Raw genomic sequence first — 27567 nt, 5'->3', positions numbered from 1 at the left:
AGGCATAAAACACAGTGGCACCATTTAGGAGTGAGTGGGCCATTGGAGACAGAGGAGACAAAGACGCCCACTTTGATATTTTTCCACCTAGGAGTGCACCAGGCAGTCATCCAGGCTCCCATTAACTGTGGCTCTCAGGCAAATGAGGGGTGTCAGCCGCTAGGCTCCATGACTGGTGGCTAGGGAGCACTTCAAATGAAGGACACCCTTTCCATGTGTCTTGAACTAAGGAAGTAAACAAGGAAGGGGAGGACTAAGCAGACAGTAAGACAGGTCACTGTTAGACAGATCTGTGGCCAATCTGAAAACAAGGTCACAGTTAACTGGGGAGAGATGACCCCTGAGAACACAGGTTTATCTCTATCTACCTGCCCAGCATCCCCCCCCCTCACCTGACCCCCATCTGGAGAACTCGCAAGCAGGATGGTGCAGCTGAACCCACTTGGTGATGGTCTTTACAATTGTTAAATGACAAAATGCTTTCATTTGGAAAGTCAAACCTGGGGCTCTGGTTGATGCCCCTACATATCTCCCCTCACTTTTGTGTGTGTACATGTGCAAGGGGTAATCATGTATGCTGAAGTGTGTGGTGTGTGCACTAAGGACACCCCAGGGGCCATTCCTCAGCTCCTGCCCACCTTATTTTTGACACACTGAACCTCGAACTTGCTAAGTAGGGTAGCCACTGAGCCCTAAGGATCCCTCTGCCTCTACCTCCCCAGTGCTGGATTACAAGTGTGCACCACCACATCCAGCTCTTTATGTGGGTTCTGGGAATTGAACTCAAGACCTCACACATCAGTGATAGGTACTTTACCAACTGAGCTATTTCCCTGGCCTCTCCTTCATCTTTAGAAAATAATCTTAAAACCTTCACTTTTTAGTGACTCTAGTGTACTGATAAAAAGCCAAGACTTTATACATATGGGAATTAAAATTCTGACTCCTTCCGCAGTGGGTTTTGAACCACTGACTACTAAAGTAAGGTACTTGTCCGTTCACATCCTCCTGGTTAGACAGGGATGGGGACAATGACATACACTGACTGAGCACCGAGTGTGCATTGAGCTCCAAACAATGTAAAGATGAGGAAGCAACTTAAGGAAGAGACAACTGCAATCTGCTGTGATATGTGCCCCAAGGCTGCAGGGAATATGTGTTAAGTTACGCCAGGGAGATCGTGACCAGCACCGTGACGAGATGTCCATGTCGGAGCTGGTTCCCCAGAAGATGGAACACCTTTACAAGCCTCTAAGAATCAACAGGAACTGGCCAGGTTATCACAGTATGGGAGGGTTTTCTGGGGCACAGGGAACAGAAAGTGCTAAAGCTGGTAACCACATGTTTGCAAAGCAGGACCCAGTGCTGGAGACATACCCAGATGGAGGGCGCATAGCTTGGGACTGAACTTGAAGTTTAGGCTGCTGATGCACTATCAAAGGGTGGAAATTGCTTATCCAGAGAGGATACTATCATACTAGGTTAACCAGGAGACAAGGTCAAGACTGGAAGCCTGAAGCCAGGGAAACTGCTGGAAATTTTACATCACCAGTACAGGGGTGGCAGGCTGAAAACAACAGCCTGAAACTGACTTATTCACTCACTCATTTCTCTTGTGGTTCCCAAGACTGATTGCTCTGCCCCATCCCAGAGGACAGACCTGCCACTAAACCAGACCTCCAGCAGTGTGGCCAGAAGCTCTCTAGAGACCCTTGCCCTGCCTAGGTTCATCTCTACAAGCTGCATTTAAAGTGCTCAGCTCTGAATCCTTGCAGCAAAGGTGGCTTTGGGGATCTGAGTTTCTCTTCAGAAAACACAAAACACTATAAACCTGACCAAAAGCCTGTGGTAGGGAAGGGCGCGGGCTCAAAGGGAGAACATCCCTTTACTGTTTCTCTCTGGAGACAGACTGTCAACCACCTTCTAAATATTTATGTTTACATCCATAGACTAATGCTGTTCTCAGCCTGGGGCAGAAAAGCTCCATTTCTGCAGAGGATGTTGGTTAATGCAAAATTAATATCTGGTCCAAGTGCTGACAGTAAGTGATTGATGAGCATCTATCCCTAATTGGGACACCTATATCATTCCCCATGCCAAAGCCTGGGAACATCACAGAAGGGAGGGCGGAAAGAATTGAGGAGGAGGAGGGTGGGGAGGAGTGTCATGAAGCATTGCCATCCAGATATGACGTTGTTACTGTAACCATGAACACACCGCTGCTATGGACACTTGCCAAAGATTGGACCCTCCCACATTCCATCTTAGAGAAAGGAGGTAACCACAAGACCCCCGCTTTTCCTGAGGAGTCGATGATTGTTAATGGTTGCTGTAAGGCGACATGCCATTTTCTCAAAGGGTATTGTCACTGAGGGACTAGGTGGGAAGAAAATTAAGAAAAAATAAAATAAATGCAAGTTCCCTTCCCCAGGGCTCTAGCCGGTTCTTAGGTGGAATTAAGGGGACCCACGGGTTTAAATAATCTGCCAGCTGGACTCCCCCAAAAGGCATGAGTTCCCACAACACCCTCTGTTTGCAAGGAAACCTCATGAGACAGATTGGCCCAGGACCAGGGAAAGGAAGACAGTTTGCAGGGCGCAGTCTGAGAAGGGTCAGGAAGGGGACAGCAGCGTGCTTGTGGGGGCTGGGGGTGGGGTCACTCTCAGCCAGACAGTAGATGCCCACCTCATTAGCATCTCAAAAGGGAAGGAAGGAGCTGTGGGAGCTGGCTTCTTCCCTTTTCACAACCTCCTCCCCTTTGGAGACCTTCACACAAAGGAGGAGGAGCTGAGAAGCAGCGCCGGACCTCGAGGCAGCCGGTTCTGCCAGGATACACTGGACCATGGGGCTAGTCCGCCACCTGCTGGCTACTTTTGGTAGCTGTGGTCAGACATTTTTGGAGAATTCTGTAGGTAGGATTGAGAATCTTCTGATGTCTGCATGTTTTTAGTTCTGGAAACAGTCTCCCTATGTAGCCAAGACTGGTCTTGAACTCAAAATCCTTCCAACCTGAGCCTCTTGAGTGTAAGGATTACATGTGTGGACCATCACAACCAGCAAGACCCATTTTAGGTACCCAGTGAGCATTAATTTGGAGACAACTGGGATGCCACTTGTGATGCTGAGAGGTTAGAAAGTTCAGGAAGATTCAATGGAGTTCAGAGAAGAAGTAAATGGGTCTGTGGTGGGAAGTCTCTCAGTCACAAACATGCAGTGAATATGGAACCAATTCCCAGGTGAGCCCACGAGCTTCAGTTTCTTTTCCCCACCAAAGGGCAAGAACAACACCAGAAAGCAAACACTGTTGTTCTTAAGACCTGATGAAAGTATGAGCGGGTGATGGAGGTTTCAACACACTGATCTCCAGCTCCTACCCTCAAGGGAGCAGCGCCTAAGATGTAGACACTCCTCATTCCTGTAAATTCAGGAGCTTGATGACCAAAGCCCAAATTTAAATGCTACCTGGATGGGTCCAAGTCTTGTCCATTGTGCTTTGCTACGGTGCCATATGCTCTATGGGTAGACAGAGCAGTTACGATCTGAGTCAACCACTCAGGAGCCAAGCAGGAAGGCATGACCAACAGGAAAGGGGCACAAGGGGATAAACCCTGTCCTTTCTGCACAATGCTGAGGATGAAGGCACAGACCAAGAATGCCTGAAGGTACTGCTGTCATGATCAATGTCAGAGAGAGAGGGCCACAGTCCTTTACAATAGCATGCACATACACTAAAATGGCACTTAGTAGTTGCTGGCTGTAGCTGGAAGTTTTCCTGTGTCCCGCTTGGTTTGCAGATGCTCAGACCAAAGTAAACACACAGAGGCTTATATTAATTAAAACTGCTCAGCCATTAGCTCAGGCTCCCTACTGACTAGCCCTTACATGTAAACTAACCCACTTCTGTTAGTCTATATGTCACCACGTGTTCTGTGGCTTTACCTGTGTGCCATTACATGGATAGCAGGCTGGCATCTCCTGACTCAGCCTTCCTCTTCCCAGAATTCTCCTTGTCTGCTTATCCCACCTATACTTCCTGCCTGGCTACTGGCCAATCAGCGTTTTATTTATTAAGCAATGTACAAAAGCGTTGTCCCACCGCAGCTGGGTACTTTTATATGAACTCGGATGTTACCCACGCCCACAAAGCCCCTTTATGAGGCAGGCACTGCATTTAGCAGAGCAGGTTACAGGCACTACACAGCTGCAGAGGGTTTGGGGGACCGCGCAGGAACTCTGATCCCATGGCACGGCACCTCCACTGTTCAAACACACAGCCGAGGCAGAGGGAAGACAGCTGGCACAAAGGAGGCCAAAAGTCTGGTTAGGGGCTGGGGAGACGGCTCAATGGATAAAGTGTTTGACTGGCAAGCATGGGGATTGGAGTCCAGATCCCTGAATCCATGTGAAAGCCTGGCAGGCATGGTGGCCACTGGTAGGTAATCCAGTGGTGGTGGTGGTGGTGGTGGTGAAGGTGGTGATGGTGGTGATGGTGGTGGTGATGATGGTGATGATGGTGGTGGTGGTGGTGGTGATGATGGTGATGATGGTGGTGGTGGTGGTGGTGATGGAGGTGGTGGTGGTGGTGGTGGTGGTGGTAGTGGTGGTGGTGAAGGTGGTGGTGGTAGTGATGGTGGTGGTGATGATGGTGATGGTGGTGGTGATGGTGGTGGTGGTGGTGGTGGTGGTGGTAGTGGTGGTGAAGGTGGTGGTGGTGGTGATGAAGGTGGTGGTGGTGGTGATGGTGGTGGTGATGATGGTGATGATGGTGGTGGTGGTGATGGAGGTGGTGGTGGTGGAGGTGGTGTTGGTAGAGCAAGCTGGTTAGCTAATTTAGCAGGAGACAGTAAGCTCTGGATTCATTGAGAGATCCTGTCTCTAAACAAAGTAGAGACTGGCCCAGGAAGACGCTTGATGTTAACTTCAGGTCTCCACACAGCATATTTGTTAACACACATACATGTACCCACACACAACACAACACAAGATAGGCTTGTAAAAAAAAAAGTTGGATTAAATAGCACCTGGAGACTCCAAGGATACTGCAGCCAGTTGATTACTGGGCAGACGGGCAAGCGCTTTGCCCCTGGAAAAGGGCCTGGGAGCAAAACCTCCAAAGATACCAAGCCTCAGGTACACAAACCCAGGGTGAGCTTTATGCCCGTGTACAACAGGCACAGGCAAGCCCGGCATACAAAAGCCTTTGAGAATAGAAGACAACTCAGACTGGATCAGACAGAGGCAACTTCCAGGCCACCCTGTTTAAGATGAGGTCATTTCTAATTTGAGTGTGGGGGCTCACACCTGTAATCCCAGCACGCGGAAGGCAGAGGCAGGAAGTTCACCCATGAGTTTGAACTCAGACTGGGCTCCAGAGTGAGTTCCAGGCCTAAAGCAATAACAGTAAAGAGGCCACTTCTGATTGGAAAGGTGAGGTCTGCTGCCTGAATCAGCTGAATACTTGAACACTGCTTCCACTGCAAAACAGAGGCTCAGTCACACCCAACCTGACTTCACTTCCCTGGGGATGCTGGGTGCAGACAATATGCCAGTATGGAGATTTGGAGATATGCACACATGTGACTTTGCCCCTCAACACCACACATGGGTCTACTGTCAGAACCACTCTGCTTTCCACAGGTTCAGCTCTGCTCTGGATGCAGAGCTTCATTATCTCCACACTTGGGCCGATGTTGTTAACTGTAAACTCTGTCTTCCAATGGGACTTACAGTGTTTGTTACCTCCAGGATCCCAGAGTTGGGGTACAGACGTATTCCCCCAGGCAGGCTCACATGAGCACCTCACCTGATCCTGCACAGCACCTTTGTGCTGATCTGGTGCTCTGTGATTGGTCACTTGCTGAATGATTACTGCAGTGAGTGGACAGGCCTTGCTTTCAGAACCTTCTGTCTGGAGGAGGCTGGAGAACTAGTCACTCCCGCCCACTTGGGTGTCAGAGGTCAAGCTCATGGGAGAATTGGGATGCAAGGGTGGGTCACCTGCTCCCAAGAGTTTAGGATAAGAACCGTGAGTTTCTTTTGATTCCTGCACCCTCCTAACAGCCTCATTTTGGCAGAGTGGAGGGAACCTGGGAAACACTGCCAGGTGTATTTCAGGCTTGAGAACTTGGCTTGTTCAGAAAGGTCATATGGTTTCTGTGCTGTATCTCTAGAACACTCACAGCACCCATATCATAACCTTTAAGATGTTTACAGCATGCACATGGAACTTTCCAGACTAGGGACCTCTGTTTGTTTATTTTAGAACTATTATACTTGCAGTTTGCAGAGGGGGATCTGTTGGTGTAAGGCCCCTAGGGAAAAGAAAGGCATATAGCTTCTCTTTGGTGAACCCCTCCTGCTCCCAGCTAGCCTCAAAAACAATATAAGCCTTTTTATAGCACTTGGTTTTTTATTCTGTCTTCCCAAGAGGTAAGACAGCCCCATGCAGGCTCCATCCCTGAAAATGCTTACCAGTCTGTGTGGGCATCATCGATCACCAACAAGATCCTGGGTCTCTGAACCACGGGGGTGACAGGAGTTGGTGGTTCCATTAGCCCCGAGGGGGCCTGTGGGGTCTGTTTCATGGCACTGGAGAAGGAGCTGAACAGGCTGGATCCTGGAGAAGAGAAAGAGGCAGCCAGGGGCTGGGGGTGCCTCCTCTCTGTGGCCGGGGATGCTGGGGAGCTACTGGAGCTCTCTGGGCGCTGCAGGTCCGGCATGTAGCCATTGGGCAGGTTGGCTACAAAGCTGCTGTCGGACAGACGCCTCCGGAGGAAGTTCATGGCTGCGATAGATGGGAAGCCTCCGTCCACACAAAAGCAACTAGGTAAAGCTCAAAGTGCAGGTTGCCAGCGGCAGGGAGCAGGAGGCTTGGGGTCAGAGGAGCCCAGGGGTTCTACACCACCAGAAGTGGGCTTCACAGGATTCTGTTTACCTGTTGGAAAGAATCCAGTAAGCACATTAGTGGAACCAACCTTCTCCCCTTTAAAAGCAAACAGATAAAGAACATTTTCAGCCCACTGCTGGTGGCTTTGCAAACTGGGACACACTTTGAGAGACTATTTGGCAACATGCCTTAAAAGCATACAACTTCCATTTTCAGGAATTCTACACTAAAAAAAATAATCTAAGCAACATGTAAAAGCCTCATGCATAAAAAGATTTATCACAGCCTTATTGACACTGTTTAGAATACTGGAAAGCCACTCAATATTCAGCCACAGGATGAGACAGTCACTTGGTGAATTGTTTCTGTCCATTCAAAAAGGGTTCGGATGGAGCATTTTTAGTAACAAAACTAAGTTTCATGTTGTAATGTTAAACACATCAAGTCTGCCCTTGCTGGCACATGCCAGCAGTTACAGCTACACTGGAGGCAAAGACAGGTAGATCAATAGTTCAAGACCTGCCTGGCCTATAGTGAGTCCAAGGCCAGCTTGAATGACTTAGTAAGAGCCTCTCTCAGAATTAAATGGATGAACAAATATATAAAAATTTTAAATGGCTGGGGCTATAGCTCAGTGGTAGAGGGGTCTAGCATGCAGGAAACCCTGAGTTGGATCCCCAGCACTGACAGAAAAGAATCAGAACACAAAATTACATGTATAAGATAACTACTGCAATAGAAAAGTAACACCACTTTGAAATTAAAAATAAATCATAGCAGTGAATACATTTTGGTAAGCCATGTTATTTGACCTTTTTCTGTTTATTTGTGTTCTCCAAATTTTCTTGAATGTATAATGCTGAAGATTGAGATTCCCCCTCAAATAAGTTCATATGTTGAAGATCTGATCCCCAGTGAGAAGAGATTTGGAGGAGAGGCCTTTGGGAGGTGACTGGAATTGGGTAAGTGTTGATGGTGGATTCCAGGTAGAGTAGAACTCTTCTTATGAGGGACACCCTCTGCATCTTGTAAGGACATAAATAAAGGCCGTCTGCAAGCTAGAAGGTGGCCCCTGCCAGACCCCACCATGCTACATCCTGCCATCCTGCTGTCAGACTTCCAGATTGTGAGAAAATGAATTCCTGCTGTTTAGACCATATGGTCTGTGGCATTTTGTTATGGTAACTGAAACAGACAAAACACACACACACACACACACACACACACACACACACACACACACACACAAAATTTTCTGGAAATCTTTTATTCCATTTGTTTATTGGTGGATATGTGTGTGTATTTGGATGTAGGTGTGTGCACACACTCTGTGCGAGCCAGAGAACAATGTGCAGGTATCAGTATTTCCTTCCACTCTGTGAGACTAGAGACTGAACCCATGTGCCTTTCCTGTCTGTGCCCGAGCCATCTCACCAACACAAGAACAACTGTTCAAACCTCACTGTTGATTTGAGATCAAGAACAAGGACTACTTAAGCCATGGAACTGAACTATATGTTTCTGTCATATTTTTATATTTTATTATTATAGATTTTACTTAAAGTAAAATTCAAAATCTTTACAGTCCAATTCTTTGTTAAATGATAATGTGGGGTGGCACTGGCTTGCTTCTGTCACCTCAGAAAGTTCCCCTGCACCCCTTTCTGGTGAGGCCACACCTCTCCAAGGCACTAATGCACACTGCTGTGCCTAGATTTTTACCTGGGTGCTAGAGACCACAATTCCAGTTCTCAAATTTACATGGCAAGAATCTTACAGATGAAGCCACCTCTGTATCCCTGAGACTAACTTAAAGGTTCAGTATGATCTATCTTGATGATGTTCTATTCCAGTTGATGATGTCCTATTGCACTTGACAAGAATATATATTTTAAAAAACTTTCCAATGTTTTGTATCAGGTCGGTTCATCAGATAGACCTCTCTCTCCATAGTGTCTTAAAGTCAGGCCTATTGAAGAGTGCCACCCCAATGAACAACTGTCAGCAAGAATGAAAAACAGAATTGGTCTGAGGGAGGGGTGGGGATGTAGTGCAGTTTTAGCAAAGCCTTGACTGATCCTCTTGACAGGAACTGGAACATCTCTTGACTTCCCACACTCTCCCATCCGTTTGTAGACTGACCATTAAACCATTAAACCCACAGCTCGTTGACTTAGCTCCAGCTTCTCTGGGCCACACTTTCCATTTCACCTGGGCAGATGTGGGGTGGCTACCTTTCTTCAGGGCAGGGACTCTCCTCCACAGTGTATCTACTTTTTGTCTCTAACAACAAGTGTTTTCTTTTAAATATTTCTGCAAAGTTTATGATTATCATCTGTGAAGGGGCTAATCCCAACAAGCTACTGGTCACTATGGGAATTGAAATGCCTCTATTTTTAAATTACTGGATGAAAAGTTTGTGAAATATTTGAGTTGAAGAGACTGTGCAGTTTATTTAACAGTCTCTTTTTTGGGACCTCAGGTCTACCTCACACTGGTAGAAATTCAACCATTACCATAAACTTTGCCTCCTCTAAATTTTTCTGTCGTCCTGAAAGCCCTCTTTTTACTTGTTATTTTGAGACAGAGCTTCACTATGTAGCCCAGGCTGAGCTTGAACTCTTGAACACTCAGTCTCAGCTTCCCAAGTAACCGAGTTTACAGGTGTGTCCCTCCAGGCACGCCTCCTTAGAAACTTCTGGTCAACCCCAACAGCACGGATTCTTTTGTAGCCCTTACTACTATGGCCCCAGAAAGAGTTAGGTCTGGCAAAGACAAGATGGTAACGGACGAACCAGTAGCTATGGCTTGAAGTATGTACTGGTAAAGAACTTGGAGTGGCGTTGCAGAGTGTAATGTGTCTTTAAATAGAACAGCTGGGAAGTCCTATCTGAGAGAGCGACCTTCTTTATAACATTACTTTTAGCTGGCAGATGATGTTAGTTTTTGGTAAATGTTTTCACTATGGGATGATTAAATCATGTAAACAAACAAGACTACCTCATGTACTTAGAATTTTGGGGTCATGAAAGCATTTAAAATCCCCTTTGGCAATTTGAAAAGATGAGATATATTGTTGTTTAATATTTAACATCTGTTGTCCTTACAATGAACAACTGAAGCTCATTCTTCCCAGTTGCAACTTTGATGAATATCACCCAATCTTTATCCACACCTTCCCTCTACTTCTAGTAGCCATGGTTGGATGCACATAGTAGCACTTCTGTGTTATGAACTCTTAGAAGCCCCACTCGAGGCCATGCAGTCTGTGTCCTTCTATATCTTGCTCATTTTACTTAACACAGTGTCCTCTGGGTTCATCCCTATTGAAAGCAACAGGAGTTTCCCCCTTTTCATGGCCTAATAGTACTTCACTATCACCAACACCACACCCTCTGACAATGAAGGCAGACTGATTTCACACCTTTGTCATAGTGAATAATGCTGAAATGAACATGGGAGAGCTCTTTGCCATGGTAGTTTCAATTTTTTTTTTTTTGGCTATATGGCCAGAAGTGAGACTGCTGAACCAAATGATAATTCTATTTCTTGTTTCCTGAGGAACCCTAACACTGTTCTCCATTAATGACTACATTAATTTACATTCCCATCCACAGTATACAAGTCTCCTTTCTCCATGCCCTTGATGGCTCTATCATTATAATTTTTAAATTATATTTATGTATGCACATGTCACAACATGGGTGTAGAGGTCAGAGGACAACTTCCAAAAGTCAGTTTTCTCAGTCTACCATGTGGGTCCCAGGGATCAAACTCAAGCCACCAAACTTAGCACCTTTACCATGTTGCTGGCCTCAGCACTGTCTTTCATTTTGCTTATAATAATCATTCTATCACATGTGGGGTGTCTCATTGTACCCATTTGCATCTCCCTGATGATGATGAGAATTGTCTTCATATATCTTTGGTTATTAGTGTGTCTTCTTTTGAGAAATGTCTATTCAGGTGCTTTATATATTTTTAGAATAGGTTATTTGTTTTCTTGCTGTTGAATTGAGACCTTTATACATTTTTGGATACTAACCTCTTATCAGATAGATATTTATAAAGTATTCCTCCAATCCCTGGGATGTCTCTCATACTATTAACTGCTTCTTTCAATCTGATATAACCCCATTTGTTAATTCTGACTTATATGTCGCCTGGATTTGGGTGACATATCCCAGATATCATTACTAAAGCAACATTGATTACTTTCTTTTTACTGTTTTTCTAATTGTTTACACTTTCAGTCTTACATTGATTCATCCATCTTGAGTTGGTTTTTACATATGGTATGAGACAAGGCTCCAATTTCATTTTCCTGGCTGTAGTTATCCATTCCCATAGCTACTTTTTCTGAAGAAACTATGTCTTCTCTGCTGTATATTCTTAGAACGTTGACTGTAAATGCCGCTTTATTTCTGGGGCTCTCTGCTCTATTCCAGATCAATGTATCTGCTTTTCCACTGTTGCTATACTTTATAAACACTATCTGTTTCCATTTTATGCACATGAGTGTTTGCTTGCATATATGTATGTGCATCACATGTGTGCCTGGTGCCCACAGAGGCCAGAAGAAGGCATCAGATCCTAGTAATTGTAGTTACAGATGGTTGTGAGGCACCACGTCAGTGCTAGGAACTGAATCCAGGTCCTCTGGAAGAGCAGCCCATGTTCCTGACCTCTGAGCCATCTCTTGAGCACTATGTCGTACCCTTTCAAAGTACTGTTACTTTGTAATAGATTTTGGAGTCAGGTGAAAGACAATGTTTTCTGCTTTCTTTTTGCTCAAGATTTCTCTGTGTATTTAAGATCTTTTGTGGCTTGATAATATTTCCATTTTGGGTCAAAGGTGACATTGGGATTTTGATAGGGGTTATGTTGAATTTAGACTGTTTGGGTGGTATGGGCATTTGAACAATATTGACACTTCCAATCCATGAACATAGGATACCTTAACATCTATTTGTATCACTTACATTATTTCCATTAATGGTTTTGTCATGCATATTTTTCACGTCTTTGGTCAGATTTATTGTTAAATATTTTTTATGCTATTTTCAATTAATTTTATTTTCATGTCATCATTGGTATGAAGAAATTCTGCTAATTCTGTGTTTTACATCTTGTGGCTTCATTAAATTTTAAAATCAATTCTTTTGGGTGTGTGAATACTTAAAAGTTTTCTAAAAAGGAGATCATGTTATCATAAAAACAGAGGCAATTCCCTTTGTATGATCATGAGTCTTTAAAATGAAGCATGAAGAATGAGGAGATGTATATATGCAAACTCCCGAGGCAGGAAAGATGCTGGGACATCTGAAGAAGAGAAAGAAGGCCCACTCTGCTGCGGGGAAAACACAAGTTCACAAGAAACTGTTTCAAGGAATAGAGACAGAATAGACGCCAGATCAAAAGAGGCCATTTGGAAAATAATTTTGGCTTTAGTACAAAGCCAAATTATTTGAAGCCATTAGTGTGACAGTACTACATAAAAGGGTTACAGAGAAGAGAGTCACAATGGAGTCTTCTTGGCCGTGGGACACAGACTGTGGGGAATTTATATGACTATTTTTCCTTTATCAAGGTTTCCAGTGTGTGTGTGTGTGTGTGTGTGTGTGTGTGTGTGTGTGTGTGTGTAGCTACACAATGTTAACCACAGTCCAAAGACTTTACATTTGAAAGTTTCAGAAACATACTATTCATGTGTTCTGAACTGCACACTGTTCAATGTGATATGGCAAAATCTCACACTAAGTGTTCCACCCCACCCAGGACAACGACCATCCACTGTCCATTGTATACACACTACCTGCCCATAAGTATATATACCTGCCCATAAGCAGGCATCCATGCTACCTGCCCATAAGTCACTTAGACCCCATCTTGGTCACCAGAATTCAATTATCACAATATAACAATTCTTGTGTTTAAATAACTAGTATTTTATTTAATGCCTGCAACTTGCAAAAGCAGTGATGATGCCACATACTTGCCACTAGAGGGCAGGAGTGGCCACATGAGATTGGAAAAAATAAATGTAAAACCTTTTCTCCTGCAGCCTTGCCAGCTTACTTCTCAGAATGTTGAGGTGGGAAAGGGGAGAATTGAGAAGGTTGAAAAGCCTGAAGCGGGACAATCACAGGGTCAGAAGCTTCAAAGGTGCAGCAAAGTGGGAGGAGCTTTCTGAGCGAGGAGAGCCATCCCACAGTGGCATCAGCCCAGGGAAGAAAGCAGATATCTCTGCTCAGATGTGTCAGAAAAACTGGGGTTCATTTCTCTGCTCACCCTTAGGTGGGATTATGGACCTCGGTTCCCACCTGGGATCCACCAACTCTTAGGCCAGAAGCCTCAAGTTCCGGCTCCCCCCGCCCCCCACAGGTTTCAGATGCCCATCCATTCCCTTCATCCTGTCCATCCTATTTGGTCTGTAAGACCCAACAACATGACTCCAATACTGGTTCTTACCCAGAACAAGGCCTCTCTCAAACACACTTTAAAGAACACACAGTCCAAGACTCTGGCGTTGGACACAGCCAGACAGAATCAGTTAGCCTGAAGGTCGAGCTGCTGGGCTCTGCTACAGACAGCATCTCAGAAAAACCAGCTCATCTCCCCGTGCTTCAGTTTCTTTGTTTGCAGAATTCAGATGACAGCACCTACCTCATAGGGTTCTTATGAGAATTAAGTGACTAATTAAGGTGTCTGAAACAGTGCCTGGCACCAGTGAGCAACCTGTGTCCCCAGAGCGCTAGGTGGTCCATCAATGGTAGGAGGGCATGGTGGTGGGGGCTGCAGTGTTTGCATGAGAAGGAGCTCACAGCTAGTAACGGCTACTCACACCTAGGCCTGTGGGCTACAGGTATTGAGCAGATCAAAGTAAACAGTGCCAAAGTGCTTTTGAAAATATTTGTCATTTAAGCTAACACAGAGTAAAAAGGACTTTCTGGGCATCTAGTTCTATGAATTTTAGCACATTCTCAGAACCACCGAAACTCAAAACAGGTTTATCCATCATTCCCTGTGAAACCTCTTTCCAGTGCCCTTCCAAGGTTACTCACACAGTGCTCTGCAGGCAGACACCTGGACTGCCTACACGGGTAATTTAGATGAGGAATATGCAGAGCTTACCTCACTTCTTAACCCACAGGGAAAGACTAGGAATCCTATGATGGGTCTTCCTGTGTGTTCTTCCTGCAGGAAGTCCCTCCAGATGCCTGCCCAGCCCAGTCCTCACCTCCGTTAGGTATTTCTAAATGCCACCCTCTAGAAGAGGACTCCCTTCTGGTGGCCACTACCTGGCACTTGGGGTTCCTCCAGCAGTACAGCATGCATCACCTCTATTCTGCCTGCAACTTATTCTGCTTACTGTCCACTTTCTGCTTGCACTGACAGAATTCAGTGCCTCAGGATCAGACACTGCTGAGTGACCTGCTCCCAGGTGTCTCCCAAGCACCTAGAACAGTGCCAGGCACAGGAAGGCAGTGGTGACCACTGACTGAGGGAATCTATATAAAATTTCAGGGATGAAGGTCAACTACCTCCATGTGTTTTCCGTGAAGACTAAATGTGTTATTATACTAAAGAAAGCTCTCTAGGTGCCCTACTCACACCTCAGCTAACCAAATGCATGCTGCTGGAGGAGTTTTTGGTGGCCAATCCTCTGTGCAAATACACCCTGATTTCTATAATGTACCTCACTCCATCCTCTGTTCCATGAGCGAACACTAAAAGGAATTCTTTTTCCCCTGATTCCCCCTTAAGAGTCAGTCTCTGGTTAGAAAGTTTAAAAATTCCTAGGAACAACATGGCCTGGACTTCACCAATATACTGACAAGTGCAAGTAGAGTCAGTCTCTCGGGGGAGGTAGAAAACCCACAGACTGTGTTTGGTTGAAGCTAAGAGACACTTAACTTTCTGGAGAAAAGGTCAAGTGTCGAGGGAACGGTCCCACTGATCCCAACAGATGTGTTGGGCCTTTGGAGCACAGAGCATTTCTGGACATACCAGCATGAAAGTGCCTGCTGTTTTTAATGGGTTCAAATCCCACAGGCCTTTCTCCTGTGAGTGGTGTCATTTTCTCCACAAGCAGAGCACTGAGGTACACAAACAAAGAAGATTTTTAGCTTGGAAATGATAAATTGTAGCCTTCTGCACCAGCTCTCCCCTCTTGAGGAAGAGCAACCCGGGGTGTTGGGAACTTAGTGAGAGGGTCAGTCACGTGAAAGCTTTTCATTTGTGTCTAATAATTCCTGTCTGAAATAAATCCAAATACAGGAGTGGCCCAAGCAATCTCAAAACCAAGTGCATAGAAGGAAACATTTACCTTTAATAATGGAGGCATTTATTAAATCCTCTGAAGATTCAGTGGCTAATATGACTGATCTATCTACAAAATAATCTCAGGACTTATTTACAGAAAGAATCTGCAGAGCCATCTTGGCAGCAACATCCAGGACTGGGGCCTGCGCTTGAGGTCATCCAATCTTCATGTCAGTTTGCCTCTGACGTAACCAGCCCTCATCATCTGAAAGTTGCGACCAAAATCCCCATGGTGGAGAAAGCTTGGAAGCAGGACTATGAGGTGGCTGGCCATGCCTCATCCCAGTGTGGATCATAGAAGGATGGATGTTGGTGCCTTGTTCACTTTCTCTTTTTCCTCAGTCCACAAAATGGTGATGCCCACATTCAGGGTGGGCAGTCTACCCTCTTCTGTGAAACCTCTCTGTAGAATGCCTCAAGGTATGTATCCTGAGTGATTCTGAAACCAGTCGACAATGAAGATGAACCATGGCACTTTACAAAGGATTCGCTGCAGTTAGTCTACATATCTGATTTGGGGAAACACTTCTCCAGACCACTGTCTGGCTGCCAGAGGCTATCAATGAGATGCCAAAGTGGCCAGCCCCAGAGGAGACTGTGCCAGGGGACTGTTAAGAGCACTGCTATCTGGAATTTGAAGCTCACTGCCTCGGCTCAGCATTGATAGCAGCAGTTTTCAATCCTTGTCAAGAAAAACAGTCACAAAACAAAACAGGGATTTTTCGCAGGTTGAGGACCATGATAGTGAACCTTGTCAACTGGATGGGCTTTGCCGTCTTCTGGAAACAGGTCTCTGCGAATGTCTTCAAGAGACTTTCTAGATTGCATTAATTGAGGTGGGAAGACCCACCTTCAATGTAGGCAGTACTGTTCCCTGGGCTGGGAAGATGAGCTGAGCACCAGCCTCCCTCTCACACTGCTTCCTGACTGTGGATGCCACGTGACCTACCGTCTCCTGCTTCTGCTGCCTCCTTTGCCTCGATGGACCATACACTCAAACTGTGAGCCAACATAAGCCCTTTGCTCCTTAAGTTGCTTTTTGTCAGGGTATTTATAACAACAAAAGAAACTAATAAGGGATGACTTATAGTCATAAGTATAAGTATAATAAGACCCTGATGATGGGGATGGTAATCATAAAAGTGGTTATGAATATGGTGATGATGGAGTTGGCTATTTATTGGGCTTAAGATCCTGGTTCTGTTGAGATGGTCCAAAAGAGGGGACTTTCGTTCCCAACAACCCAGGCCAGGAAATGCTATCACCTCCATTTTACTGATGTAAAAACCAAGGGCCAGAGATCATATGCTCACTCAGCTTGCCAGACTCTGACCCATTAACTCAAATCACCCATCTTCTAGCCTGTGAGTCAGGTGAGATTACTACTCACAGTGTTGACCCCTAATTGTCAGAGCTACATTCCAAGCCCATCCCTCCCAGCTCTGGTGGCCACAATCCTGACCATCTAGCTAGCCACCCGCCTGATCATAGCATTAGGATTTGAGCCCTGGCAGGATTGAGGCCATGGTCCATGGGCATTCCACCATACCACGGTACCCTAGTCCCCGTGGAATCTGGCTTCTCAAGTGCTCAAGTTGAGCTTGGCCATTTATACAGAGGTGCTTCGAGGCCCCGTCCTTATACTCTGTCCCTCACACAGTGGTTTCATGACTGTTTTCCCTCCGCTAGCATGTCCTTCCCTATGCTTCTCCCATTTTCTTCAGGAATGTATTCTGCTCATGCTCGCTGGCCTCACTGCCTCCTCTGGGAAGATCCTGGTGCTACCCACCAGTTACCAGTTTAATCCAAAGCTGCTTGCTGTGGTGCCCTCTGCATCCACTCATCATTATGGATTTGAGGAAAAGGTCCTGAGCTTGACTCTGAGCACTAAGGTACCAAGTCTGGTAGCACATGTGGCCTTGGACTTATTGAACTGGAGACAGCAGCAGGCAGGGAAAAGCCAATGAGATGCCTATTCTGCCACAATCTGGAAACCAGGTAGGACCTTTCCGCCTGCTGAATAAGTCAACAAGTAGCCTTCTTGTTAGAGACAAAGGGACCTTGTGGCTTGCAATGTCCCTGCAAATGCAAAAAAATGTGATGAGAAAATACCAGTCACCTTGGAAATTTGCATGATGCTTCTGCCAGAGGACACAATACACACATACATATAATGTGTGCCTGTTTGTCTGTTTCAACACACAGAGAAGATATACCTACATATTTATATCCATATCTATAGATAGATAGATTGGTAGATAGGTGGCCATGGAGAGAGAGAAAGAAACACAGACATAGAAAAGTAGACATAAGCAAGAAGAGACATACATAGAAAGACAAAGACAGAGAGAGGAAGACAGATGGAGGCACACTCACAGGGAACACACCTGATGAGCCAGACTGGGCCTACTCGTCCTTCAATCCTACACCTTCAGTTGCTGGCCAGGAGCCCCCTGCCTAGGGCAGGGCAAATGACCAATTGGCAATGCTCCTAAAGGCCAGGTGCTGGCCTAATGAAGAAGTTAGCAAATGCACTTGGGAAAGCAGACAAGGCATGGCTAAAAAGCACCCCAATGAATGGGTCCAAGTGGAGCTCCTGACATCCTGCCTCACCCCTTCTTCTCCAGCTCCACCTCAGTAATGACCCTACTCAGTCACACAGGCTGGCAATTCAAGGATCTGCATGCTTCTCCCCTCCCCTCCTCCATGCAGCCACCACCAACCTAAAACAGTCAGATTCATTTGCTTCTTTCAACCCCACAGTCACAGTCCCTAGACAGATGCAACTCTTCTGTGGCCTCTGTCACTCTCCACCTGACAGTCTGTAAGTCTTTCTGACCCTTTTCATGCCCTGCCCCCACCAAGTGGAATTTGAAGTCCTTTCAAACACTTTAGGAGCTAACATGATTGGAACCTCTCCTTGATCATTTTCCACACCAAAAAAAAAAGCCTTTTTTTTTTTTTTTTTTTTTTTTTTTTGTTGTTGTTGTTTCTCTAATAAGGGAAGTTCCCTCATAGTTTGAAGTGAAATGTCCTCCATAGGAACAGAGGTTGAATGTTTGGTCCTCAGCTGATGACATTATTTTGAGAGGTTCTGGAGGAGACAGATGCCTAGCTGGAGGAAGTCCATGATGAGGGGATATATCCTTGCTGACTGTATCTTGTCCTGGGCTTCTCTCTCTTCTTCTCTGCTTCCTGGCTGCAATGTTGTGAGCTACTGGGTTCTACCCTGCCTTTTCCATGCTGATGGAAGGAAAGCTCTGGAACCCTGGGTCAAGTCTCCTCTCACACTGTTTCTGTCAGGCCTTTGATCACAGCGACACAAATGTCCCAATGACCTAAACACTCCCACTAGGAGAGATGTTTAGTCTTACTGTACTGTACCCTTGGGGCTCTGTACTAGCCATTTCTCGTATCTTCCCCAGTTCCTCTTTGCCACACATATCCTACCTCTCTTATCAATTTCTCAGAGTTCTCTAATCAGTCTGATCGGTCCCTGTACTGCTCTTCCAGCACCCATTGCTGCCTCCAACAATGCCGCTACGCAGTATTTCCCATTAGGCACTTCCAGAAAAAAAGCTGAGATCTCTGTTCTCACTGCCTTGCCTAGAATCTGGCACACAGAGCCCACACATAATGAACACAGGGCTTAAGTCTGTTGGAGGAGTTTAGGTCTGTGGGTGTTCGTAAGCTATCTGTGTCCCCCTGGGGAAGGGCAGGGGAGGAGATGTCTGTGCAGTACAGAACCCCCACACTGTGACAATCCTACTCCATGGCTGTTTTCCTGGGGGACTGTCATGGCTTGAGCACCGTTAGTCCCCACCAAAACCTGTGGTGAAGAGTAATTCCTCCCTGGGCAGTGTTGGTAGGTAGAGCCTAATAGGCCCTTGGGACAGAAACTTCATGAATGGATTAATCCTGTCCCTCATGAATGAGTAGGTCCTCACTCATGCAGGACTGAGTTAGCTTTTGAAAGAGCAGGCTGTTAAAATCAGCTCTTGTATCTATCTTGTCTTCAGGCACTTGTACCCCACTCTCCTGATGTGTGATGGCATCCACCATGCTTGGAGGTACCATGAGGTTCTCACCAGGTACAGCAATCTCATCTTGAACTTTTCTGTCTCCAATACTGTGAGCTAAGTAAATCTCATTTCTTTTCTTTTCTTTTTTTCTTTTTTTGCTTTTTCGAGACAGGGTTTCTCTGTGTAGCTTTGCGCCTTTCCTGGAACTCACTTGGTAGCCCAGGCTGGCCTCGAACTCACAGAGATCTACCTGGCTCTGCCTCCCGATTAAAGGCGTGCGCCACCATCGCCCAGCTTAAATCTCGTTTCTTTACAAATGATCCAGTCTGAGGATTCTGCTACAACAGCAGAAAGCTGACTAAAGCAAGACAACTTGGCAGACTGATTTGCCCAAGGTCACTTAGCTCAGTAGGACAAGCTAGACAAGAGCACAGGTCTCGAGCCCTTACCAAATGTGTTTATATGCCTCCAAAATCACCCCAGCTAACACACAAGGATGTCATGAATACTCGCTAGCCATTGTACCCTCTCCCAACAGGGAGCATTATCTCTGAATCACCCAATAGCACCCACCATGTGGCTGGTTATGAACTCAGAGACTGATCCAAAGACAAGCACTCTCCCACTAATTCTCACCCAATCCCACGGGGCAAACAGGGTCACTGACCTCATTTAGAGATGAAGAAACTGAGGCTCAGGGGACTTAGTAACTTGCAGAAGATCTCGTACCAGTAAGTTTGCCATTTCTCTGTTCTCCTTTATGTCAGGATGTAGACTTTCAACCACTGAGACACCTTGGCTGTCTGCCCTCCCCTCCCATCCCCTCTTCTGGTGTCACATGCCGACAGGGTGCTGGTTGGTAACCGCTAAGATACAGCACTCTCTCAGCACTGCATTGTCCTTCACCTTGGAAAGCCCAAATCTGGGAACTGGACCAAGAATGGTTGTGTCAGATGCAACTTCAGGGACACACTCCCATCTTGCAGGCTGGCAGCCTTTCTGCTACTGAAGAAGAGATGTGGGCGAGGCGTGAGCAGGTGCGCATGTATGTGTTAAGGAAAACTGGGCGGCTACCACCACAGGTTCATGATAAGATGATGAAAGTGTTGATAAAAGCAAACAAGAGCAGCTAATGGTTAGATAGTGCTAGATCCTGTTCAAGTCTCTCTTGTGTATCAAACCCATTAGTCCTACCAGTTACAGAGGAGCAGAACATGCAACTTGGGCACAAAGACTATTTTGAAGTTAACTAATTAAGATCAAAGGAAGAGCTCTCCACCCTACTGTTTGCCTAAAACCAGGGCGCCCATTTTTCCATGTCTCTGTCCACCAGGAAGTACATGAGTTAATTCCTAGAGACAACTTTGAACCTTTACCACCGACCATCCCACAGACACAACAGGAATTTACCTGATAAACTTTTCCTCATTAGCCTGTTTTTCTATTAGTTCTCCATGCATTTACCGCCTGATAAGCTCAGTTCTTTTCCTCTGTGCCATCAGTTCTCTGAACATTTCTGCTCTTTTGTTTAGATGTTCCAGGGTCCAGGGTCCATTTGCCCTTCAGAGTTGCTCAGGTTCACATTCAAGAGCTTGTGATATACCAGACAGTTGTATCCCGTTGCTCCACTGTGAGTTGGAAATGCAGAGAAGGCACCCAACCTACTGCACACCACAGTTCAGCAATGCTGTGCACCACAGGGTACTGGATGCTTCCTCTGTGATCACATGACTACCTGGACCACTGGCTGCAGCAGTCCAGCATCACAAAAAAGGATCACAACATATACTGCTCACTTGGAAAGAAGGAAAACCTTCAGAATTTGAAGCACCCTACTGAAAGAGTATCACATTTGCACCAGAAAGTGAAATGGCCTCAAGCTGAACCGTCTGAAGTTGACAAGCCAGTGCCTGTATTCACTGCATGCCTTAGAAACTGTACTTCTTTTGATAGTCTTTCCTTTGTTATTCTAAATCACAGCGTCCCAGCCAAGACCCTAAGATGACAGAGGACAGGGGCACTTTAACAGTTTCTCATGTTGTGGTGACCCCCAACCATAAAATTATCTCGATGGTACTTCCTAACTGTAATTTTGCTACTGTTGTGAATCATAATGTGAATATCTGATACTCAGGCTATCTAATATATGATCCACAAAGGGGTCATGACTGTGGGAACCACTGACATAGGGAAACAGGTTTTCCCTTTTCTACAGTAATTCACTATTAGCCTTGATTTACATGTGGAATAAACTGAGGCCCAGAAAGGGAGAGCTACTTGTCCAGTGGCCACAGCCCTAGGGATTGGCCATGGGAGATGGTTTGGCTCCTGACTATAAGCCCCGCCCCTTCCTGCTCCACCCTTTGGGCAAACCTTCCTATAAGCCCCCACCAGCTTCTTTTCTACCAGCAAAGGAAGAGCTCTCCTGAAGAACACATGCAAATCTTTGTTTCCTAGTCTTAATTGCCAGAGCCAAACACAGAAAAGAGCTTAATTTTCCTCACTTTGTTTATTTTGCTTTCTAATAAAACTAGTCATACTATATTAGTAATAACATTTACTGAAATTATTTTTAATTGTCTCACTATGCAAAAAGTGCTTAGTTAAGTACCTCTTGTGTATTCTCATATACTCCTAGCAATCAGATGGAGAAGGTTCTACCTTCCTGATTTTATCCTGAAGCAACCAAGTCCTAGAAAGAATTGTAATTTAACCAAGGAAACACAGCCACCTCATAACTCAACCAGGCTGCTGGGATCCCAACGTCTAGTTTTGTCCATTTACCAGTTGATCTTCTTCTTCCTCAGAAACAGCTCGCCCTGGAGGTCAGGGGAGGAGTTTCCTGAACCTCTAACCTTACTGAGGAGGGGATGGAGCTGGAAAACCACTAGCAGATGCATACTGCAGTAAGGGAATGTGTAAATGAAAGGCAAGAAATAAGGAGGGGAAACAGATTAAAATAATATGGGAGTTAAAAACATGATCAAAATATACTGTATGAAAAAAAATTTCAATTAAAAAGAAAAGAACATGGGGGCAATTCTGTGCCCTACTGAATCTCCTCTCACGGTGGACTCACTGCCTCTAGACACCTGCTCCTGCAGTGACTGCCCTACCCCTGAAGTGGCTGAGCCACGCAGAAACTGTGACACACAGGGCAAATGACACGGACCAGGCAGAGTATATGGAGCTTTGGAATCCTGGCATCAGACTCCCCACCAGTAGCAGTACTGTCCCTGGTGGGGAAGGCAGGGGCTTTTCTCAGGGGATGGGCTGCCTGACAGCTGTCCCTGGCTTATGCAGTAACGACCATTCTGATGTAAGCCCTTGCCAAAATGCTGAAGGTGGGCTCAGCTTCCTCCCACCAGCTCTCCTTTATGTCCATTTAGTATTCTTTTCTTTTTAATGAAATAACATTTTCATTAACTTATTGAGAATTTCAGATACACGTACGATGTGTTTTGATCATATTCATCCTCCGCTCCTTCCCCTAACCTCTCCCAGATCCACCTACACCTTTTTACCTCCTCCCAACCTCATGCCCTTTTTTATTTTTTAATCCACCAGGTCCATTGTGTGCTGTCCAAATAACTCATAGGTATGGGACCACCCACTAGAATGTGGTCCACCTACCAGGGGCCACATCCTTTAAGAAAACTGATTCTCCTCCCAGAGATGCCATCAGCTGTCAATAGCTCTTCAGTGATAGGTGGAGGCTCCTGAGCTCCTCCCACTCCAAGCTAGTATGTTGACTGGCTTCATTTTGTGCAGGTCACTGCAACTGTGGTGAGTTCATGAGTCAATAGTCCTGCCACATCCAGAAGATCCTGTTTAGCTCTGGTCTTCCCTGATCTCTGGCTCTTACAATTGTTTAGTCCCCTCTTCTCCAATGAGAGCGGGGAGATATAGATGTAGATGTAGATAGAGATAGAGATGTCCCATTTATGGCTGAGCACTTCTTCTCTGCACTTAGAGCACTCGTGAGTTTCTGTGTTAACAACTATTGACTGCAAACAGAAACTTCTCTGATGAGGTCTGAGAGCTATTCTGGTCTATAGGTATAGAATTACAAATTTAAATGGCAGTTTGATGCTATGTATGTCTACTTAGCCAAATAACAGTAATAGGTTCATCCCTGGGGCCAGCAACAGAAATACAAATAGTTAAGAAATGGTTTTAAGTGCTCATCCTTAGCCTTCGGGGAAACGTAGATTAAAACTACTCTGGGATTTCATCTTACCTGAGTCAGAATGGATAGGAACAGAGCTCTTGTCTCATGCACTGTTGGTGAGAGTGTAATCAGTGTACCCACTGTGAAATCAGTGTGACAGCCTCAAAAACTAGACCCAGCTGTATCACATCTGGGCATATGCCTAAAGGAATCTGCTTCCTAATACAGAGACACATGCCCATCCATGTTCACAGGTGCTTTTATTCACAACAGATAGGACATGAAAATAGCTTAGGTGGCCATCAACTTATGAATTGTTAAAAGAATATGGTGCATTTACACAATAGAATTTTATTCATCTACAAAGAAAAATGAAATTTGCAGATAAATGAATAAAACTGGAAAACACTGTACTGAATGATTTGAGAAATCCAGAAAGACATCTTTAGATAGTTTTTTTTTTTTGAATCTTCAGATTTTTGAGTTTAAACTGGAATATCTGTATAATCCAGGAACTAAGAAAGAGACCATTGGTGGAAAAGGGGAAGAAAGATCTTAAGGGAGAGGGGTAGTAAAACCTTGGGAGATAAGAAGGGGTGCTGTGCAGTGATTCTTTTTTTTCCTAGATAAAACCATTCATCTTGGAGGGGAACTCATTAAGACACAGAATGTTCTAAATAGAGGTGAAACACGCCCGACAAAGAAGCTTATTAAGTTCAGGAAGTAAGCAAGTCAAAGTCTTCAGGAAGTCCCTGAAACTGATTCACTGGACCTCCCTTCTCATCCACACATAAGCAGTAAGAACTGCTGAGATGCTCGGATAAGCTAAGCAGCCTAGAGGAAATGACATGGAGACCAGCCAAGCTTCCTGGAAGAAGCAGAGACTGGCAAAGCAAGGGGCTCAGACTGTTGAACTGCTTGGCAACAGTCCCTAATCTGTTGAGATTTCTACGGAGTTTTGTAGTACTCTCCTGGTTTCCAGCTTCTGTGAACTGTCACCCATGTTGGGTGATATTTGTTGTCTTTGGAGTCATTTCTGATCCTGTAAGTACCTTCAATAAAATTCATTGGTTCACCAAGTTGGACACTGGTGTTATCCATACTGCGGTCTGCATTGGTTCCGTCTGGGATTCGTAGGTATTTCAGCATGTCTCCCCAGGATTAGTGTCACAAAACAAAGGGAAAAGTAGGAATAATGAGGAGGAAGGTTTAAACTGTCTTTCTCTCTTAATCATAGAAGTTCTTCTCTCATCCTTTTTCTTAGCATCTGGACTGCTTAGAGATGAACTCCTCTAAGGATACAGGGCATCAAGCTCTTAGGGCCTTAGAGATCTTGTAGGGAGGAAAACTTGGCATGACACAATACCCCAGGGCCATGACACCAGGTCCTGATATAGCAGCATGCTGTGTGCTCAACTGGTTTCAACCTACATGGCCTCCAGTACCTCCTGAAGCCTCATAAACAGAAGAAAAGACCTAAATTACTCCTTGACAGACAGTGTGTCCATATTCCATCATTTGCTTTTCAGTGGCCGGAGCCAAATTGGTACGGTTGATAAGAAAGGGTTTTGCCAGAGGAGTGTATCCTGGATGGAATTAGTTCATTGAAAATGACACACTGGGGACCTTTTTACAGAAGGGGGAACAGCCCCACACTACACAACTTTAACACTATGGCACTTGGTGGTGTTCTTTCAAACCTCACTGGTTATTTTGTTATTAACTCGACAAGAAAGAACAAAAATAGAAGGTTTCAATCCATGGGCTAATGTCAAAAGAGAACAGAACTTATGATCCCCAAACCTCCTTTATTATGGAAATAGTCCCCACATGGGAAAACAAAAAGTAACATAAAACAGTGGTGGTCCTTGGTAACTACTTCCTTACTCCCTGGGGCATGGCTGTTCCCCCCATCCTCTAAGGATGGTCCTCCACCAAGGCCAGCACAATGCACACAAAACTCTGGATCACTATCCCTTCTCCTCTGCTTCTTGGTCTCATTGCTTTGGGACAGCTCTTAATCTTTCTGCGCATCCGTTTGCCCATCATCCAAGAGGGAGAATAATTCTAGCTTACTTCCAGGTTTTTGGCAAGAGTTAGACCATCCCATACAAACTATTCTGGGCTGACAGGCTGTGAGGAAGAAACATGGAGGCATGGCTCTGGCACCCTCAGTGAGTAGGTAGGACAATGTGTGAACAGGAGATGTCTGAGTCTGTCAGGCACTTCAGGGGAGGCTGGAAGTGGTACCAGGCAGTGTTCTGCCAACCTCTGCACACACCGCACGCCGCTAGCTCCTTCATCATGGCAGGGAGTCTTTCTCAAACTCCCTTATCATGTGAGACTCTGAAGGCATAAGAGGCATTCTGCACTCCTGCTCAGAACATTTTACCATGGCAAGTCAGTGTCCATAACTGAGGAGCTGATGAATTGTTCCCATTGCTTCAGACACATTGCTCTGGTTTGAATGTGAAATGTTCCGGGGAGGGTTAAATTAATTCAGGCCGATTGGACTGAATCTGAAATCAACTAAAAGATGAGCTGTGGGGGCACACCTGTGAGGAGTTGCCTTGATCAGGTTCTTTGTGGCAGGAAGACCAAGCCTAAATGTGGGCAGTACCTTCCAACTGCAGTCCAGATACAAGGAGGTCAGAGGGGAAAGCTTTGCTCTCGGGCTCGCTGTCCTAATGTCCCACCAGCAGTTCACCTACCCTGTTTGCAATATTCATCTATTCTGTTATTTATGCTGCCACTACTCCTGTCCATTATTTCCAGCTTCTCTGGCCTTTCAGTGTAGACTAAAGTCCAGTGTCTCCCCAGGAATCCTCCAGACCTTCAGTACCAGGGGGTGACTGCTGAGACAGCCAGCCTCTTGGACTGAGCAGCTGCAAGGCTCTCAGACTCTCCAGTGTGAAGAGAGCTCATGTTGGACCCCCTAGCACATATGTAAGCCAACCAAAGAAATAAATTCCCCTTTGATAGATATTTACTCTATCAGTTCTGTTCCTTTAGAGAATCATAATTAATACACATCCCCATAGGCTCATGTTTTGAATGTTTATTTCCCAGCTGGTGTTGCTATTTCAGGAGGCTGGGGAACCTTTAGGAAGTGGGGCCTAGTGAGCTGAAGTAGGTCACAAGGGGTGAGCGTGGAAGGATACGCCCACTCCTGGCTCTGCCCTAGCATCCTGGTTCCTGGTCTGCTGTGACAGCTAGCCTCCTCCACTCATTCCTAGTGTCACGATGGACTGAAACCCTCGAAAACTAGGAGCTGAAAGAAACCGCTTGTCTTGTAAGTTCTTCTTGGCAGATATTCTGGTCACAGATGACACAAAAGTAACTGACAGTCACATGTTCAAGAAAACACTGGAGTCCAAGAGATCTGATAAATACCAAAAGCCTGGGCTCAGTCTGTAAAGTGCTCGCTGCATAAGCATGAAGACCCAGGTTCAGAGCCCAGCATCCATGGAAAAGGCACAGCAGTACACATTTGTAACCCTCAGGTCCTGATCTGTTAGCTCCAGTTCCAGTGATACCTTCCTTGTCCCAAACAGTAAGGTAGAACTAGAGGGATGGTTCAGAGGTTAAGAGGACAGCTGCTCTTCCAGAGAACCCAAGTTTGGTTCCTAGCACCTATGCCAGGCCGCTCACAACTACCCATAATCCCAGCTTTAAGAGATATGATGTCCTTTTTAGCCTTTGGAGACATGGACACACACACACACACACACACACACACACACACACACACACACACTACTGACAATAAGAAAAATAAACAACTGAAAACAAACAGGAAAACTAAAAGGTATAGATTTGAACAGATATTTTACCAAACATGATACAGGTGGATGCACTGGCTGGTTTTGTGTGTCAACTTGACACAAGCTAGAGTCATCAGAGAGGAAGGTCTCAGTTGAGGAAATGCCTGTTGTTGGAGGGCTTCTCTCCAGGTTCCCCAAGCCCCGCAGTCCCACAATCCACTTATAAAATAATCATTCAGACACTTATATCACTTATAAATTGTATGGCCATGGCAGGCTTCTTGCTAACTGTTCTTTTATCTTAAATTAACCCATTTTTATAAATCTATACCTTACCACGTGGCTGGTGGCTTACCAGAGTCTTCACATGCTGCTTGTCTTGGCGGTGGCTGCAGTGTC

General features: G+C 45.5%; 1 protein-coding gene across 3 annotated transcripts in view; it reads right to left on the bottom strand.

Moving 5' to 3' along the window:
• The window catches only part of Syn3 (synapsin III), a 445154-nt gene that overhangs the window by 406397 nt on the left and 11190 nt on the right, over positions 1-27567 (bottom strand). For all 3 annotated transcript variants that reach the window (XR_013045768.1, XM_016005489.3, XM_076554444.1), the window contains exon 2: positions 6472-6934. Coding sequence is in view for 2 of the 3 variants with exons in the window: in XM_016005489.3 (XP_015860975.1) it covers positions 6472-6782 (311 nt within the window). In the remaining variant the exon portion in view is untranslated. The remainder of the gene's footprint in view (positions 1-6471; positions 6935-27567) is intronic.

Source organism: Peromyscus maniculatus, chromosome 18 (genome assembly GCF_049852395.1).
Source record: "Peromyscus maniculatus bairdii isolate BWxNUB_F1_BW_parent chromosome 18, HU_Pman_BW_mat_3.1, whole genome shotgun sequence".
NCBI lineage: Eukaryota > Metazoa > Chordata > Mammalia > Rodentia > Cricetidae > Peromyscus > Peromyscus maniculatus.
Note: the sequence above shows the minus strand (reverse complement) of the source record. Positions and strands in the feature narration are given on the sequence as shown.